Source organism: Heliconius melpomene, chromosome 4 (assembly GCF_056956725.1).
Source record: "Heliconius melpomene rosina isolate 202511_hmr_F chromosome 4, ASM5695672v1, whole genome shotgun sequence".
In the NCBI taxonomy this organism is placed as follows: domain Eukaryota; kingdom Metazoa; phylum Arthropoda; class Insecta; order Lepidoptera; family Nymphalidae; genus Heliconius; species Heliconius melpomene.
Window position 1 is genome coordinate 5304195 of NC_140392.1, and position 15387 is coordinate 5319581.

Sequence of the window (15387 nt, forward strand, 5' to 3'; positions counted from 1 at the left end):
TACATATTTTTTCGGTATCACGTCGTATCCCGCCTAGCGGGGTAGGCAGATGGTCCCTAATGTTAAGAAATTCCGTTCTCTACTTTCCGCCAAATGAGGCATTCCATGTTGAATGGCGAAACTCAACGTTGCGCGTCAATGATGACGATGATAATAAAAAATAATTAATTCCCCCGAATGGGAATCGAACCCACGTTTATCTCTTATTTATATAAACCCATTTGATATAATATTTTCAGGAGCAAATGAACAATTTACCAGATGTGATGGCCAGGTGTCTACAGCAATGTTGGGAACGCACGGAACAAAGGAAAAACTTCCTACATCCTGACACTGCAGCTGTTCCTACGCCGCCTGCGTCCACTATATCCCAATATTCTAGGTAAATGAAAAAAAAAGTTAATTAAAAAAATGTTTAAATTAGGTATATCTTAGAAAATTATTGTTCAAGTCCAAGAAGGAGCAAAAAATATTTTCAAAACTACAAATGTCACAATATAATAAATTAAATACAGAGTAGGCAAAACTTATTAGAATGGTGAATAATTGGTGAATAAATGGTTTCTGTATTTATTCATGAATAAATAAGTACATTTATTCATATAAAAATATTCGAATAGCGACTAAATTTTTTAATCATTTGTAGGTTAAGTATTTAATAATAGTAAAACAAGAAATAATAGTTTTCACATATTTATTTATAACATTGAATAATTCTCAATTTTCGTATTAATTATTAAAACTAATCACCACTCTCTTCAAAGTTTCGTCTTCAGTCATGTGTTTATCTTGGTGGCGTGGCGATTCTTACGCGAATATATAGGCAATGGTGTATTAGAGCTACTTAATTAATAATTTGTTGTTTTCACTTTTTTTCCTTATTTTTGTTTATAACTTATTTTCAAAAGTCATTACACACCTCACTAATTTCAACCTCCTGAACAAACTGGTATTTTCTCAAAGTTATAGCACCAGAAAGAAGCATAGGTTTAAATGAAACGTTTAGAATTAATTTTAACATTCGCATGTTTTAGAACACTACCATCAGCAACGCATCCATGGCCACCCAGCCCTGTGCAGCCGACGGCGCGGACGCACTCCGCACCAGAGAGCGCGTCAGGTCCATCCCCACAAGCAGCGAGCCCTCACGCGCGGCCGCCTCTACCCAGCTGAGTACCGCCCTCCAACTCCGAACTCCTGTGCTGAACTCGACGAAACTCGGCGCCCCTCCTCTAACCCCCTCCCCTCATTCAATCAGGGCAATCGGGAAAATTGTTTCACTATGTTTTTGATGTAAATACGTCTCAAATATGCTTTGAATACAGAAAAAATCGCCTCTTTGCTAAATGGGTACTCGTTCCTGTGCTATAAAAACCTGATAGAATTAATTCTCTGAAAAAGTCTAAGTTGAAACTGATTTTAATGATATTCATAGAAATTTCTCAACTGAAAAAAATAAATAAATAATTTGACATTGACAATGTAATATTAAATGATACATAAACGGCGTATTTACTTCATCAGCATACGGTCGTATCCCGACGTAACATATACTTACATGTTTTCTGTAATATTCCTTTCCTTGCATACTATTTTCATTTCCCAAGTTTACTGATGATGGTGTTCAAGTATCAAGAGTGGAGTGAAATAATTATCCCGGTCAGCCAGCGGACCACGCGAGCGAGACAAGGTCAGCCGTAGTTTTCTTCGCTGTTCCCAAAAGTTTCGGATGTGTCAGACTGTTCTTAGTGATATCGTTTAGGTAGTGAATGAATTATGAAAGGACAAGCCGTTGTGATTATACACTATGCTTTATCGATAGACGCTTTAGCCAATACGTTAGACGATATTTTGAATACATTATCAGCATTTATATTATTATTAATTACATCGACATTATCTACACCTCAGTTTAGGTTTTAACAAATGTTCGAGGAACCAAGTTAAAGTGTTTTTAATCGAATGTTTCTACTTAACTTTATTGTAAATAGCACTCAAGGTTATACCTTAGGTAACCATAAATTTGTCTCATCAAGGAATCTATTAATATTTTCAAATCAATTTTCTAGATTCATTAATGAAATTAAACAATTGACATTAAATAATAACAAACCTAGAGAAATTACCTCTCAATTTTCAACTGAGATTGAAACATAGTTTAGGTTCTCACAAAATGTATAAATACTGTATACACACTTTTTAGATGATAGATGAATTGAATTGTTACTACCTGCCTATTGACATGTAGATCGTAAAATGTTTTTTTATAAGAATTAGGCTAAGTAAAGCTTTGATATTGAATAAGACATTAAGATTGATGGCTGTCTAAATAGTGCCTAAAACACTACGAAAATTTCGATAATTCAGTTTTATTATCTTAACAACTTATGAATATGTAAATAACTAAGACTAAGATTTAAAAGTGTAATTTTAATATTGAATATCTGTTTTGTAGCTTGTATGAGTACGAGTGATGGGATCAATTTCTTTGTAATTTCAGTTCAAAATGGACCCTTACTTGAAATTTACTCTTTTACAAGTATAATATTATTGGTGTAATTTACAATCGTAATTACTATAAGTCCAATATCGATTTGATGAAACTATTTGCATCAAATAATCATAAAGTTAGAACATCGAAGTACCATTGTATTTGAAAGCATATTTAGTAATTAAATAATAATATATGTATTAAACCCATGTTTTAATATTTTTTTATAATAATGAAAGGCACGGCAATAATTTTTTTCAGTTAAATATAAAATATTTCTCTAAAAAAAATTTATAAATTATATGTTTAAAACAATAAATAAAATTTAGCAAAGTATGAATCTAAAATAAAAAATATAATAAAATAATTAATTATTATAGATAAAACAAATCGCAAATGGTACTAATTTAAAATAATTCAAGAAATTCTTAACACTATATTAAAAAGTTTTATATAATAAAATTATATAGTGTAATTTTTCGTAAGAACATATTATTTATTTCTGTTATTTGAATTACAAAGAAAATAATAATTGTTTGGCTTCGTTGCGATAATTTAGTAATATATAGATCACTATTAGATCAAAAGCTTAAGTTTGCAGATTTTATTGCTGTAATTATAGATTAAAAAATCCTATTAGTGGTTCGATTTGAAACACCAACTAGAATATTTAGAATATTAGAATATAGAATTGTTGACTTTTTCTTACTTTTTATTTTAAATAATATAATGTTCTTCACTGTTGCTCCAGTTATTGCCACTTCCGAAATTATGTCTGAAATCAATTTTTATAAAATCATATTGCTTTAAATGCCAAAATAACGATTCATCACCATTTGTGTACATTTTATCACTCAAAAATTTCATTTATTAATAAGTTTGTATTATTTGTGTGGAAAAATAGTTTTAAATATATAGCGGCACATTTACTTACACCTTGTTTCTGATAATATTTCAGAAGATTTTTATTGTTAACAAATACAATAAATTTATAATATGATGATATAATATGCTTAAATTAAACTTAAATTTCCGTTACTATTTAGATTTTAGTTTGTCACGTTCATTGATACCATTGAGCTAAAGATACAATTTATTTGTAAGATGAATTGACCAAACGTTAATTAAGATTGATTAAAATAGAAATTGTAAATATAAGTCGATATTGTTAAGACATTATGTAAAAAAAAGTAATTATGTAAAAAGTTGTATTTGCGAATTTTAATGTAAATAAATAAATGAAAATGTTTTCAGTAAATTATTTTTAAATGACTAGGTTCAAATATAAAATTGATTTAGTTTGTATGCGATTGTATGTATATTCTATGCGGTGCGTAAATAGATGAAAACTTTTGTGATCATTGTTAATGAAATGAAAGTGTAACTTCGATTATATGAGCTGTAGTATTTTCTAATATGTCTTTTATTTAATTCCTTCAATTTATTGATATAATATTGACGGTTGAAAGGCTATTTGGTCCAGAGCCGTTTAAAGTTTCAGTTTTTAGAATTGTTTTGAGAAAACTTCTAGGCCGACATAGACCAATTTTATACCGTATATGAATTGATTTTTCTGTATATTTTTAAATTAATTACATGGTTATACAAATAAGTTCTTGCAAAATAAGTGTTGCTTAGTCCAAAATGTCTCGATTTATATTTCTATGAAGATGAGGGATCACCCACTAGCGATGAAGCCATAAAATAAAGTATATGAAAAAAGATGATGTAAAATAAAGTGACTTATAGACTAATAAGATATGAATAAGTAACTATTTTCATTGTATATACCATTTAATTGTAATTAATTAAAAATTAATTGAATATTACACTGTAATAAAATATTGCTAGTTTAATCCTGTAACAATATATACAAACATAATATGGTTTTAATCTCTAAATAAAACAAAGGGATGTTATAAGTTTGGTGTATCAGTGTGTTTATAAGTCTGTCTGTGTCTTCGTAGATCCGAAACGGAAGATCTGATTTAGAGTAGTTATTTTGTTTGAATTGGTTGTTTTTTTTTTTGGTTGTTTATTTACTTTTTAGAACTTTTTGTGTTGGGGTTGTTTGGTTGGGGGGGGCTTTTAAATACCTATTATATTTTTATGACATTTCATCCACTAAACCAATCAGTAGAAATAGAATTAAAGAACGAAGCTGCCCCAGATCTTGCATTAGCAAAGTTAATTGGTAGAGAGTTAGACATTATATCCGTTATATCTGATTTTGATTTATTCGGACTTGATTGTACTGGTTTCTTTTTCACCTGAAATAAGAAAAAAATATTAATAGTGTATTTTTACAGTATTAGAAAAAATAATAGTCAGTCATAAAAAGCAAATACATGTTTTGTATTATTATTTTGATATTTCATGATTCTTTAGTGTCTTAACACTAGGTTTTCTCTGCCTACCCTGCTGTATGCGAGATACTGCGTGAAGTTGATTTATTTATTTATCTTTGTTTTCTTCATAAATACTAATGTTTAAATTATAACGTTTTAACTTTCCATTTGACATTGAATGAAAAAGGATAATTATGTATAACAATATAAACAGTCCCTCGAATGGGAATGGAGGCCCCAACCACTGTTTGTATAGTCAGATATTCTCAATCTATTGCATCTACTAATTAAATATATTTGAATATTGAACGTAAACATATTATTTATCATGCATGTGTACACTCATATCATATCATTGCACTATTTTATTGTAAATTTGTTAGTGACACAAATTACTAAAATCTATAATATATAGAAATATTAATATGGACAAACTAATTTTAGTTTTTTTTTTCTAATATATACAATGTTTTTATACACACGTATTTACCATAATCTCATAGCACGTAGATATCGAAGCGATTATCCTGTGATTTAATTTAACACAAATATTTATAAGTCTACATAACACAGTCCTAAAATTTTTCTATTAAATACTAATGCTAAAATAAAAAAAAACATAAAGTACTATATGTAATTATAACAAACTAACTTTAAATTTTATACAAAAGATTCCAATGTGGCACAGTGGAACAACGTCTAGCTGCAAATATGATGGTTGTGGGTTCTATCTCCACTTGGGAGAATGAAATATATTTAATATTTTCATTTTCTATTTAAACAAAAGCGATAGGTATTGCTACTTCATTCGCAATTGCTTAAATTCAAAATAAAAATGAAGAACGGTGTGTCTTGAAACAATAAAGTATCAGCAATATACAATGTAAAACTAAAAAAAAACACTTTTAGATATAAATAAATAAAACATTAACTGACCATTTTATCTTGTTTCTTGTTCACATTGGGTGTAGCGACGGGCAAGATTGAGAACCAGTGGGTGTCAGCTGACGCTAGGAGGGAGGCTGTTTTGTCCCCACTCCCCCCGGACAGGATGGGCTTGTTGCCTATTATACCAGTCAGTTGGCCGTGATGGAGGATGAGACTGCCTAGTAATGTCTGAAAATAAGATATACCTGCTGTATTTTTTTTTGATGAGTCAAGATATTAAGATCATTAATTTGATTTTTCTTATCATATTTATTAGCTTCATGTTGTATCCCGCATATAGCAGGTTAGATAGGGGGAACCTTGAGTTAAGACACTTCGATTTTTTCATATTGCCCAATTTTCGTGACTGCAGTTTGTCGTGGTACAAGGAGCGCGAGGAAATATAAACAATAATCCAAATAAACCTGTCATACACACTATATACTACGGCGCCACGATGTCCAGTACCATTATTAATCAATTCAAGATAATAATCTTACAAAAATTTCTCAACTTAACATTTAACTTAACATTTCAAAATAATAGATAGATACGGAGGTTAAAACTACAATAGTTTAATACAAGTTCTTAGTAAAAAACTAACCTGCACTCTCTGTACTGATCTCTTCAAATTAGTCTGTATGTATGGGTAGAATACATCATAATCGAATGGATCAATTTTTTGCCTTAAAAATTCACAAATATCCTGAGACAGCTCTATAGATTTTTTATTCTCTCTGGCCACCATCAGTAAAGTCAAATGTCTAACATCCATTAAAAGTTGAAGAGCACATCTTTGCGTTATGTCCATCTCTTTCATACGTATGACTTTATTGTAGTGTGCAAAAGAGATAGCGATTGTCCTCTCTATGAACATGGAGTGGATTTCTGTAGGCAATGTATGGGGAATAACTTCGTCTAAAATTCGACTTATAGAATATAAATATTCTTGTAGCTTTAAAGAGGGCCCGCATGGAACTTTTATGGTTGACTCTATGGATTTTCCTTCTTCGTCTTTCTCCTCTATTTTTATGATATCCCATTGCTAAAATGTTTAAGTAATACAAATAAATAAATTTCACTATTTCAAATCAATAACTTTTAAACCAGAATTGATTGATTGACTTTGAACTTTCTTATAGTTACATTATCTACATTATCTGTTTCGCAATATTTACATATATTACCAAATACCAAAAAAAATTTAAACCAGTGTCACTTTACTCTGTATCTAACCATAAAAAATATTATATCAAATACCAGAAATGAACTTAGACCTTTTGAGACTACCCCTCGTAATTTTTTAGGAATTCAAATATTATAATATCTATTAGACATTGATTCTTCTAGTTCTCATAAACGCAATCTATATAGTCATTATACGGAGAGTGATTAAAACCCACATGCGCAGGGGCACAAACGTGTGACTTAAATTTAGTTTCTACTGTTGTACGGCTTCATTTCCGACACGTAGGAATGCAATATTTATTTCCATTTTCTCCCTCTGATAACCAGCGAGCAAAGCGCAGCGTTGAGTTGCGCCACTCAACACACAATACCCCATAAACTCGGCCGAAAGTGGGGACGGAAGTGTCTTAATGGGGAACGAACGAAAATACTTAAAAAATCGAAGCTACGATAATACTTTTATACATACCATCATCAAATAATCAATATTCGCCTCCAAAGTAAACTCTTGAGGCAAGCCCTTTGTCAAATCAACAATTTTCTCTTCTACTATATCCAGCCATTTTATCCAACAAAATTGACAATTTTCTTTTAAAACTACACCCATTTCGTTCCAGCTTTTTATAGCGTTATCATTCATCGATGTTACTTCATTAATATAGCACTTATGTAAATTGGGCATGAGGGTGGTAATTGCTTGAAGGAAACGCGCTGTATATATACATAATGTTTTCTTTTGTAGTTCTGTCGTTTGCAGAGATTGTTCTTCGAAACACGCCTTTATGTAATTTATCATGCTGAAATAAAAATTATAGGGAACATTGGAAGTCATTCCGTTTTCAATAGGACGCTTTACTAATTTTAAGAGAAACTGTAAAGTTGTTAGATTGTGAGATGTTATTTTTTTTGCTCTGATACAAGACAAAGTGACCACGACACTCAACTCTTAAAATGTAGGTTTATTGCCGAATTTATATAATGTCGAAGATACGTACAGAGAAATATATACAGAGTGGATCGCCTCTTTATATGAAACCACAGTTTTACTACTCTATAAAAGCCTTATACAATTAAAAGAAGAGATTTTGGCAAAAATAAAAAAGAGATTTCTTCAAACAAAATATTCAATAAAATATTTAGAAAGATTCTAAAATAAAACGCCATTTGCTAAGAATAACGCACACAGGCACAAACATATTAAAGCGCCATCACATACGCCTCATTCACGAAATCGAGTCGTAGGTATTGGCGGTGAAATTGAATTGCGAATCTTGATTATAATTTTTCATGTATGGATTTGAAATATTTTACTCTATATGCTGCTCCCGTAAAAGGAGTCGGACACTTCTACCCTGTATATATATTCCATAAAATTTTAACGATAACCTGGCTGTATAAAATTTTATATTACTATATACATATTTTTAATACAAATAAAACAATTACTTCAAAATATTTTTATCAGATGTATTCCTCAAATATTCTTCTACTATTTCTCTGTCAATGTAAACTTGTTCCACACTATCTTCTTCGTCGAATACAATTATTTTGTCTTTCTTCTTTTCCTGATACAAATAGTCTTTCAAATCTTCTAGAAGCTTCTGTAATTCATCATCTAAACTTTGACAGAGCTTTTCCAAGTTTTGTGTGAAACCACGATCTTGGCGCGACATACCTGTTGTAATATTTATTATATTAAAAAAATACAGTCGAATTGATAACTTTCTTTTCTTACAGAAGTCGGTTAAAGAGAAAGAATTATAATATTATAAAGTAATATTATATTATAATATAAAATGATTTTTATCTATATATAAGACACAGTGCAGCTTCTGACTGTAAACGAGATGGCAGTGGATTCGATTCCCACTTTGAAGAATTAATTATTTTTAACCCTCACTAAAGTAAAAAGGCAAAGCGCGCCGTTAAGTTCCGACCCTCAAGACACAATGTCTCGAAAAAAGGGGAACGGAAATTCCCTTTGTCTACTCTGCAATATGCGGGATATAGCATGAAACTGAAAGTAAATCTATCTTTACATTACAAATAAAAAAATACAAATACCTTTCATGAGATCATTCATAACTTTCACTACATCGTTTCTTGATTCTATAACAGTATCGCCAATGAGGTCTTTCCACACGAACCAGTTTATATCCGATTCCTTCTCTATTTCACTGTCTGATGACACCTTTATAAGAAATAAGAAATAAATAATTTCACACGCACTTATTTAACGGCACAGCGTGTGTAAGCGCAATGGTTGAAACTTGAAAGTTCGATTCTCACTCGGAGAAATGAATTATTTAATATTTTTATTTCCTCGCTCTGGTACCAAGACAAAGCGCAGCGTTGAGTTCGGCGACGCAACACACAGTGTCTCGGAAATATTAGGTCTTTGCGAGATATATCGTGAATCTAAATAAAGACTATTTGTGCAATTGGTTTGGAAATGTTTGAAACAAAAAAACCTAGTGTTATGACATTTCATCACCATTTTACATATACGGGATACAGCATGAAGCTAAAATTATATAACATCATAAATACAAAAAAAAAAAACAAAATTAACAGAAATAATATACCTTAGTCAAGTCCACCAGTAACTGCGTTTTGAAAGTATCATATACTCGCTGCCACCTGTTATCTATTATCAATTTGACGCGAGACGTCAGTAGTGGTTGGAAATAATGACACCACACGTGCACAGCTGGTATGTCGAGGGATTTGCATATTATTGACCATTTTGGTGGTGATTCTAGAAATATAATGAATATTATAATCATAAAAAGTGAAAACTTGTTTAAATTTTGTAATTTTTTTTGTGTTATTGTGTCAGTGTTTTATAATTTCCATATTGTGTTGGTTTCCCCAACAAATTATGTAAAACTAAATGTATTGAGTGTGGAATGTTGGATCAGATGGCTTACTTTGGAATAATTCTTCCTTTTCGATAAACTGATTATCTGATCTTGTCAAAAGTTCACCCCTGATGGTATTGACACCTTTATGGTCATTCAAATGAATTCAAACAAATATCTACCATTACTTTTTAAGTGTGGAATAACACTTTAATAATGTGAAAATAAATTTACCAATTTTAAAAGTCTCCTCTCTAATTTCATGTAAAGCTTTAACTCTTGTAATATTCTGCAATAATGCATGCACATTATCATTTATGAATGACTGCACCCAAACACTCCATGTTTGTACACTTTGTGTTATTTCTTGTTTAGCTAACGGCTGGAGATTTTTGTTTGATGATAGCCTGGCACAAAAATAAAATAAATAATATAACATTTCAAGTAAATTTGTAAATCTTTGTAGCCGGACTCGAACCCGCGCCTCTTACGACTAAGCTAAACCTCATTATTAAGCTTGACATTCTTACACTTGTTTGTAAGAACCTAATTTTTTTCATGTTAACAATATAAATAAATTGCCTAACTAACTAGTAGTCTCCTCGTACATCAACTTTATTAAATCACTCACTGCTTAATTTTTCAAAGTTTCATAGAAACTAACGTATATAAAAAGATTCTTTAGAATTATTAAATAAAATATACCTGTATGTAGTGACTCCAGAAGGCAATAGCTTTAAAGCAGCTGCGTCACTAAATTGCACCAACTCCAGTAATGGTGGAGATTTTATTTCATATAAATCATTTAGCTTCTCTAATACTGCACCACCTTCATTTTCTGGAAAAAAAAGCAATAAATTTATGTGCTATAGTCATTATAAACTGCTAGTTATTTTTTTAGCTTCACACTATATCACACATATAGCTTGACAAAGGAGACGTAGTGTTAAAACAATCAATCCCATGCATAGATCAATTTTAAGATAATTATTTAAAAAATATATAAAAATTTTAACGTAGCAGGATGTCAACCCGCGCCTCTTGAAAACCGTCCAAGGCGCGAGTGTGTTGAATGGTGAAACTTACCGTCACGCTTTGTGTTATTACCACAGTGAAGAAACTAAAATAATTTTCTCTTTAATAAAAAATATAGTAAATTTTTATTGCAATTATAAAATTCTGCACGGTGACGCGATTTCCATGAATAACTAACAACCCAAAAAATCAAAGCATACTGAAACAAAAAAAGAATAATTTTTATTAAATACATTACCAACAAAACAAGCAAAAACCAATTCAACAGTTTTCATAACAATTTTGACACCATTCACAATTTTCTTTTTTATCTGTGCTTTGACGTCACCATCCAGTATTTGAGCTAAATCAAATTGCAATGTAGTTTTTAAACTTGAATTACTATGAAGATCTATAAGGGTGTTTAATAATTGCATCATTGTTTGTAAATCAAGTAAATAAAGTCCTATAAGACAGGAACAGGCTACCTGGAATATAGAATTATTATAGAATTATAAATAATAGTTTTAAATAAGAAAGAACATATGTATTAAAATAAATATTTAATAAATAAAGAATATAACAATATTTAGTCTTAGTGTACATGCAACACAACACAATTGTCACTTAGGGAATGAGTTATTTTTAAACTCAGCACACAATATTTTAAAACTTGAACAGAAAGTAGGGAACAGAGTGTTTTAACACTAGGTTGTCTGTATCTAACCTGCTTTATGCAAGATACAAAGGGAAAATAACAAAATGAATGTGTTTTCTGTACCTCAACACTAATATCAACATCTTGCAACTTTTGTTCGCACATGTCTATTATAGTTTCACTCAAATTAGATATTGAATACCATTGCTGTTGAATAATTCTTTTTAATTGATGCATTCCTGGCTGAATATCTTTACTACCAATTTGCAATTGCAAGCCTGTAATTTGATAAAAAAAAAATATATTTAACTAATATCAGAATGAATTTGGTTACATAAATATTTATAAAGTTAAAGGGCTTTAACGGCCTATTAAAATATATTCTCAGGACAGACAAAAAATCTTTTTTATGAACAAATAAGTATACTATGTCAAAAAAATATTTATATTCTCTAGTATATGTAACAATATACCTTTTGTATCTTTTTTATACTCTTGAAAGGTATAAAAAAGTATGTGTACATAATGACAAAAAACTGGTTTACAATGTAAGCCAACAATTTAAGTATTTAACTAATGAATTATAAATTACAAAAGATACCTGTATTAATATGCCTTGCTATGATGTATAACTGTGCAGCTTTCACATAATCATTTACATTAATGCAGTTCCAAATTTTTTCTGGTATTTCCATTAATATTTTTATTTGTATAGAGATAACTTGGACTGGGTTGACCTGAAAACTATATCAATGATTAAAATACTAGTTCCCACTATATATAGATAACTAGCGGCCTGCTCGCGGTTACACCCGCGTGAACTATGTTATTATTAATTTCTGTCTCCATGACTACGTCCTAGTGACATCTATGCAAAATTTGAGACTTCTAGCATTTGTAGTAATGAAGTTTCATACAAACTTTCGACCCCAAAAACAATCCCTTAGAAGTCAAATATTGCAAATTCCCGTCTTAGCGAGCACCTACATCCTATAAGTAACTCCTATGCAAAATTTCAGATTCCTAGCACATGTAGTTTCTGAGATTTCGTGATGAGTGAGTGACCTTTCGATTTTATATATATAGATGTGAGTTTTCCTTTAAGTTTGAGTAGGTTCAATTGGGTAATGCAATTCTAAGGTAAATACTCCGAAAAATGTACATGATGTTTCTTGCACATTGTACAGAGAAAAATGTGTTGAGGTGTAGAACACTGTCTCAGTTCAGTTTTTTAATATCATCAAAGCAACAACTTGTCTTTATACCTTTGACTGTGGACAGGTCGTTCTTCAATCTTAAATCCTACCAAGTGAGTGTCATGCAAATTTTTACAAGCAACAATCATTTCATTTATATGTGTCAATGTACTGCCAGTTGTAGTCTTCATTTCTTCTATCGTATCTGCTGCATGTATTAGGTCTCTATATCTTTCCCTAAAATCATTACATTTAAATTTATGAAATAATAAATGTTTATATATATATATACTATATTAGAACGTAAAGAAGCCTCTAGACTCCATTATATTATATTTAAACGCGAAGGAGGAGATAGAACTACAAATATTTTTCCATACAGCTCATGTTTTGAAATATTTATATATATACATACCCAACCATGGCCCGTAGTTCTTCCCGTTTTCTTTCGATTTCATATTGTAGTTTCTTTTGCACTTGATCGATATCATTAATATAATGCGTCTGAAAAAGTTTTTCTGGAACTATCTCCAATAGATTTTGTTGCTGCATTTTGCACTTTTTATTCTCATTAGATATCAAATATCAATTATAATTAAGGTATTAATTCGTACAATAACAAATTCATATTCTCGCTAAAGGCCGATTAACTAAATTTAAACGTCAACAACTACTGTCAAATGTCAAAATATGTCATATGTCAAATATGTACATAGATAAGACAGCTTAGTTTTTTTCGCTGACGTTTGTTTTGGTTGACACACGTGTTCGTGAAAATTTCCTTTTTTTACTATTGAAAATGTTTATTTTACATAGTGGAAACAATATATAATAGTGTAAATAGATCCATACTAACAAGGTGATTGGTAATAGTAAGTAGTTGTGTTGTCTTATAGTTTAGATTAGTTTTAGTATATAGTTAGGTTATTTTGTTTTAAGATGGATCCTGATCCTCCACCTGACCCCCCTGATCCTGGGGGGGGGGGGGTAATGTAAATTTTACAGCTTAAGTAATTAATAGAAAGAGGCAAGTTGAGGAAACATCCTCAAACCAGGATATTATTAAAAAAACGATTATAGACCCATCCTCCGCCACTCCTTCCATCCAGAATGTATGGACCCACCCTGCCTTATCCGATGCCCCAAAATCTTATATCAGTACTGATAAAGGTCCTTTTATCGTGTATGTGTCAAGGGAATCTCCTGACCCGTCTGCAGGGACCTCTTTGAGAGCCATTAAATTTGGTCAATTTCTCCATACTAATAAAATCACTGATATAGTTAATGATGGAGTTAAAAATGTAAGTCGCAATAAAATCAGTGTCCAATTTACATCTGCTGATGCAGCAAATAGATTTTTGAATAATCCTGTTCTTAGTCTATGTAAATATGTTTGTGTAATCCCGACATTTAATATTACAAGGATGGGAATTGTAAAAGGAATTCCCGTTGAATGGTCTTTGGAAGAGTTTGTTGGCTCACTGATATTCCCTACTGCGTGCGGAGAAGTTATAAAAGCAAGACGAATGAACCGGAAGAATGTAAGTGAGGGTGTAGTTACATGGGTTCCAACTCAAACTGTTGTAATTACTATACGTGGTCAACAATTGCCTGAAAGAGTGTTCTCCTATAAATCTGTCCTTAATATTGAACTGTATAAATATCCTACAATCCAGTGCCTTAATTGCTGTCGTTTTGGTCATGTTAAGTCACAGTGTAGATCAAAGCCAAGGTGCTATAGGTGTTCCCAGTCTCATACTGGTGACGCATGTGACATCCGGCAGGAAAATTCAACCTGCATCCATTGCACAGCTAAACATTTTGCAACTGATAAAGGGTGCCCTGAGTATGTAAGACAACAGAACATTAAGTCGGTTATGTCGCAAGAGTGTATTTCCTATATGGAAGCATCCTCTCGGTTTCCGTCTGTCCAACGTTCCTATGTAGATGTTGCTAAGGAAATGTTTTCACCTCCTATTTTCACGAACTCCCAATCCCAACAAAGCAGACCTGCTGCTTATTCCTCTAAATCCTATTCTAAAACAGTTTTCCAAGCTCCCCGTCCCCACGCTCCTATGGCAAAGGGATACAATAGACAAGCTCACCAGTCCATTATTAGCAGTTGTTCCTCATCCCTTCCTAATGGTTGTGCATTTAATCAAGGTTCTGACAGTTCAGCAGAATCTACAAAGGATCTGTTGATTGCTTTGACTGACACTCTTGTGAGCATAATCTCAACTGCTGATGAACTTCCTTTACCGTCCAACGTTGCCCAAAACCTACTCAAAATCTTCAATATCCTTCACAATGGCTCCACTATCCTTCCTACAGTGGAATAGTAAGAGTATTCGTGCTAAAAAGCATGAATTACTTTATATTATTTCTCTGCATAATCCTGTCATTATTGCCCTCTCAGAGACGTGGCTGGTGCCTGACTCCCGATTCAGGGTGCCAGGTTTCGCCTGTTTAAGGGAGGACAGAAATGACGGGTATGGAGGTAGTGCTATCCTCATCCAGCACTCTTCTCCATATTCCCGTATTCCTCTCCCTTCTCATAGTCAACAGTTGAATGCTGTTGCTGTGAGGGTCCTTGGTATTTCCTTCCTTTCTGTTTACATCCCCCATCCTTCCCCTTCCATCTTTTTACAGCTTAAGTCTATTATCTCTTCGCTTCCTAGCCCTGTGGTGGTCCTGGGTGATTTTA

At 31.7% G+C, this 15387-nt stretch overlaps 2 protein-coding genes across 11 annotated transcripts in view; one reads left to right on the top strand and one right to left on the bottom strand.

The window, feature by feature from the left end:
• Positions 1–3906, top strand: part of SK (small conductance calcium-activated potassium channel) — a 187120-nt gene extending 183214 nt beyond the window's left edge. For all 9 annotated transcript variants that reach the window (XM_085208287.1, XM_085208290.1, XM_085208286.1 and 6 more), the window contains 2 exons: positions 240–382; positions 1035–3906. In XM_085208287.1, coding sequence (XP_085064413.1) covers positions 240–382; positions 1035–1173 — 282 coding nt within the window. In that variant the 3' untranslated portion in view covers positions 1174–3906. The remainder of the gene's footprint in view (positions 1–239; positions 383–1034) is intronic.
• Positions 3907–4266: 360 nt separating this feature from the next.
• Positions 4267–13367, bottom strand: Cog1 (conserved oligomeric Golgi complex subunit 1). 2 transcript variants are annotated; one of them, XM_085208283.1, is made up of 14 exons: positions 13099–13367; positions 12753–12920; positions 12089–12231; positions 11611–11765; positions 11089–11317; positions 10521–10653; positions 10050–10222; positions 9540–9712; positions 9019–9145; positions 8401–8629; positions 7424–7751; positions 6371–6811; positions 5776–5955; positions 4267–4761 (listed from the first exon to the last, which is right to left on the bottom strand). In XM_085208283.1, the coding sequence occupies exons 1-14, from the start codon at positions 13233–13235 to the stop codon at positions 4609–4611; spliced, it is 2769 nt and encodes a 922-aa protein (XP_085064409.1). In that variant the 5' UTR covers positions 13236–13367; the 3' UTR covers positions 4267–4608. The 2 variants fall into 2 exon arrangements, with proteins under 2 accessions (XP_085064409.1, XP_085064410.1); XM_085208284.1 differs by lacking the exon at positions 4267–4761 and adding an exon at positions 5325–5366.
• Positions 13368–15387: the final 2020 nt, after the last annotated feature.